A 4,411-nucleotide genomic window follows, 5' to 3' on the forward strand; every position below is an offset into this window, starting at 1 on the left:
TAGATATTTCAAGGACTCACAAAGAAGTCCATTGATGTTGTAATCTCCATTGCTTAGTAATATTCTTGCCTCTCTTTCTTGTGGTGAAGTTTTTCATGTGATGGGTTATCTATGTAAATATGGTGTTTCTTATGTAATGGGTTTCTTCTTCTTAGTATGATTCTACAATCACTTTATTAAGGATTAATCTTTAGTTTCAAATTTGTAATAACTATCAGTTTAAACTCAAATTGTAATATTTCTTCACATTGTTTTACAAAATTGCAAATTGTAAAATAAGCTTATGGAATATGTAGCATAGAAGGCAACATATACTTTAGGGTTACTATATAAGGGGTACACCCCCTTTAGGAGATACAAGTATAGGAGATTGGCCTATTCACCAAAAGAAGGTAAAAGATCAAGATAATATAGAGAAGTGATATATAAAGGGGGCATAAGGAATATAAGGATTTTGCATTAATATAGAATACAAATACATCAAATTTTAAGCCTGATTTGTATGTGCGGTCATTCATTTTGATTTATCACTTAAATAAAGATCCAAAACACTTTTCTTATTACCTCAATAGATCTGAACCCGATATTAAAAGACTACTAAAAATATATCTTTTGAATACAAAACTCTAGTTAATATCACTCAAAATCTCTTACTGCCTCATACATGTATTTAGTTCTTTTAAAGACTCATTTAACTTAACAACAGATTACAATATTTTCCAATAATTTACTACAAATTCAAATGCAAGCAACCAAAATTACACTTTTCAGGTGACCTAACTTAGATACGCTCCTTGACCACAAAGCACAAATAGATCGCCCGAATTGAAGCACCTTAATTGCGATGTCACTTTGAAGTACATTAAAAAGAAATACAAAACACAAAATGAGTACCACCTCTTATATGTCGCTGTGCATTTTAAGGCCACCGTTTAAATTGGTTGCTCAGATCACACCTCCCACGCCTTCAAATTTATGAAATGTTGCTATGACCATCCAAACTGTACTTCATTTAGAAGCTATTTAGTGAACAGATCTTAGCGGAGAAAAACAACGTTATACTGATACATTTAGATTAGCATTTGTAATACATGTGCTAAAATAAACAGTTTAATAGAAACTGTGTTCAACCAATACATTAATTCTCTTGAAATTCCACCATTCCAGAAGTAAAATCTCTGTTACAATGCATTGACTACTATCTGGGCAGCAGCACACATGGTTTCAACTCAGCCACTTATTAGTAATCCCAATTACCTATGCCCATGATTTTCTTATTTATTTATTTAAAATCTGAGCAAGTCATGAGATATGGTTTAAAAGTTCTGAACTAAATTGTGTGAACAATATATGTTTTAGATCGTCTATCATTAGAATGAGCAAGCATGGAAAAAATAAATCATAGATGAAAAGTTGAGGACAAAATTATTTGCTGTGTTTTTAAGGTTCATGTTGCATAATTATTTTTTTCGGCCCTTCATTATTTTTCTCCTTTAGCTCTTTTATTCTGATGATGGATCACAGAGTGTGATCCGAAACGTTGATGCAAAAATAATAACACAATCTACCAGAAAACATAGCAAACAATTTTAATAGATTGTGAAAACTACTATCTTCAATGATGAGAAGATTGTTCACATAGTTAGATCCAAAAGCTTTCTGAACATATTATCATGGACTAGATAAATTTCATACCTTCAAACTAATTAGATTATCTCCTACTAAGAAAGAGAATTTGCAGCAATAATGGCATGATCGCTGCTCTTCTAAGGGCTTTTCTTGCTACTGCGAATAGTAGTGGCTTAAACATCACACACTAGGGCTTGATTCAACACGAAATTTAGAATAAATGTCACTAGTGTAAAATTTCCTTGTCCTGACAACAAGAATGCCTGAAATGAGAGCTCCAAATAAGGAAACCAAAGTCATAATGATAAAACTAAGCCGAAAGCACTCATGTCCAATGCAAGTCAATACATTGTGAGATAAATTGGGTGCCTGCAAGAGCAATTGCTTTCTGGCCTCTTTGTCATAGAGAGCACCAGCCACTTTCACAGAGAGAAGATATGAGCCAACTGGGCTTGCAGCAGCTCCAAAATTATAAAGAGTAGCATAGTACTTTAACCCAAAGAGCTCAGAGATGATAGCAAGCAGGACAGGCCATTGGGCCCCAAAAGAGAAGCCTATGGCTATGGATGCTACATAGAGAGAACCAGGCAGAGCAAAAGCTATGAAGATATGCCCAACACAGCCTATGAGCAGTGCAATTGTGAGCATGAGAGGCCTAGGAAACTTGTATTTCAGCAAGAGAAACTCTGAAAGGAATCCAGCTGCCACTCTGCCCAAGAAATTCCAGATGCTGATGAGTGAAACAAATGTGGTGATGTTGACAGGTGTGTAGCCTAGTGACCTCCCAATCTGACCCATGTTGTCAATGGCAGTGAGAGTTGCTCCAATCCCACAAGTTGCTGCTGAGAAGAGGATTATCATGTCCATGCTTGCAAATGCCTGTAAGACGGTGAAGTCATCTCCCCTCTCTGGGCCCTTGAACAAATCTACAAAACTGGATATCACAGATTTGGTTTGTGTCCGAGACATGGGGCCAAAAAGGTGGGGACGTGTCTCCGTGTTACTATCCTTACTATCCTTACTATCCTTCTCCACAAGCTCAACCTGTTGTTTATTGACTTTCATATAGTCCGGAGCAGGAGAACTTGGGCATCCATTAAAGAACCTCTGAAGCTTCATATTGTCAATCTCTGCCTTAGAACCAACATCAGATTTGGGTTGTCTCCAAGACTTGGGGCAATAAGGGGGGGGATGTGTCTCCGTGTTACTATCGTTCTCCACCAGCTCAGCTTGTTGTTCGTTGACTTTCATATAGTCTGGAAGAGGAGAACTTGGGGTTCCATTAAAGAACCTCTGAAGCTTCATATTGTCCATCTCTGCCTTAGCAACAACATCAGATTTGGGTTGTTTCCAAGACGTGGGGCAAAAAGGTGGGGCACGCGTCTCCCTGTGACTATCCTTCTCCGCCAGCTCAGCTTGTTGTTCATTGACTTTCATATAGTCTGAAAGAGGAGAACTTGGGGTTCCATTAAAGAACCTCTGAAGCTTCATATTGTCCATCTCTGCCTTGGCAACAACAGCAAGATTTGACAAGAGAAACAGCATGATTAGAACTGCCACAGCTTGGTATCCTGACTGGGGGAAACTCTCCACCTTGTTCTCTACTACAATCATAACCATCAGAAACCCTGCCAGGGCCAGAGCAATGTAGAGAAAGTAGCAAAAGCTGTTGAGTTCATCCTTCTCTTTGATAGCTTTGGTGGGTCTGACTAATACCATTACAAGGAGCGTGACAGCAGAAGGGAGGACAGCCAGAAGCAAGATCAAGCTTCTTTCATCGTGACCATTCATGGCATGGAAGATTTGAGTGAAGATGGCTCCACTTAATCCTAAGAAACCCTTGAGAATACCAAGAACACTTCCCCTGCTCTCTGGGAAATTCTTCACACAAGTTACTATTGCTCCAGTGTTGGCAAAAGTGTGAGAATTGGCTCCTATGCAGATATACAAATACATTTGCCAAAGCTTAGGTTTGGCAATCCTGTTGGTGAGAGAGAGCCATATCATCAAATAGCCAGTGATGTTCATGAGGGCACCTATGCCAAGAACTACCCATGGTGGAGCAATCTCATTGATCAGACCAGCCATTATTCCAACATTGCCTCCAAGATCTTTGAAGAAACCCAATGTTGTCACTGTTTCCTGATCATAACCCAACACTGTCTTTATGGCTTCTGAGTATATACCAAATATATATGTCCCTCCTGCAAGAGAGATGATCAGAAAACATATGAACAATACAAACCACCTTCCTTTGACCACAATTCTTGCCAGAGCAGATGCCTCCTCCATATCCATTTTCTTGTTCAATAGAATGAAAATGCAGCAGGGCAATGCTTTTGTGAATTTCTTTTATTTGATCTCTGCAAATCACGAAATATAACCATAAGGCGTTTTGCAGGTGGTGTGTACAATTCTATTAATTCTCAGCCAACCCAAACGGCCACCGTAGAAATAAAAATTCTGTTCACACTAGAGTATTTCCCATTAAGTCGAAACTCGGATATGTTGAATGGCATCTGTTTGACAAAATAGGCTTTAAAACGGGGAAGAAATGAGGTTATTAATTTTATTAGAAACTGACTATACTAAAATTCGTTAAAACTATTATAGTGTATAGGTTTGTATTAAATGATTGAATAGCCAGTCTGTCAATCGTAGTATACATTTATTTTCACTAAAATTGATTATACTTATTTATATTAAAAAAAAAGTTGCTTTCGATTGTTGTCTTCTTGATGTTTAAGAATATTTTGGTGAAAATTAAATATTTGTATCAATA

The 4,411-nt window shown here is 37.5% G+C and overlaps 1 protein-coding gene across 1 annotated transcript; it reads right to left on the reverse strand.

Moving 5' to 3' along the window:
- Window positions 1-1,809: 1,809 nt before the first annotated feature.
- LOC149536695 (protein NUCLEAR FUSION DEFECTIVE 4-like) lies at window positions 1,810-3,933 on the reverse strand. The gene is made up of 2 exons (XM_089806329.1): window positions 3,061-3,933; window positions 1,810-2,673 (listed from the first exon to the last, which is right to left on the reverse strand). Exons 1-2 carry the CDS (start codon window positions 3,925-3,927, stop codon window positions 1,810-1,812), a joined length of 1,731 nt encoding a protein of 576 aa, XP_089662455.1. The 5' UTR covers window positions 3,928-3,933.
- Window positions 3,934-4,411: the final 478 nt, after the last annotated feature.

This window comes from Cupressus sempervirens, chromosome 10, assembly GCF_028749045.1.
Source record: "Cupressus sempervirens isolate cs-2001-9-10 chromosome 10, ASM2874904v1, whole genome shotgun sequence".
NCBI lineage: Eukaryota > Viridiplantae > Streptophyta > Pinopsida > Cupressales > Cupressaceae > Cupressus > Cupressus sempervirens.

What these genes read in the sequence shown, in the direction of transcription:
- LOC149536695 (XM_089806329.1), bottom strand. Translation starts at nt 3,927, where the DNA reads ATGGATATGGAGGAGGCATCTGCTCTGGCAAGAATTGTGGTCAAAGGA. An exon ending in CTCTTTCAGACTATATGAAA is followed by an intron (nt 2,674 to 3,060) that starts GTCAATGAACAA and finishes AATAAACAACAG; the next exon opens with GTTGAGCTTGTGGAGAAGGA.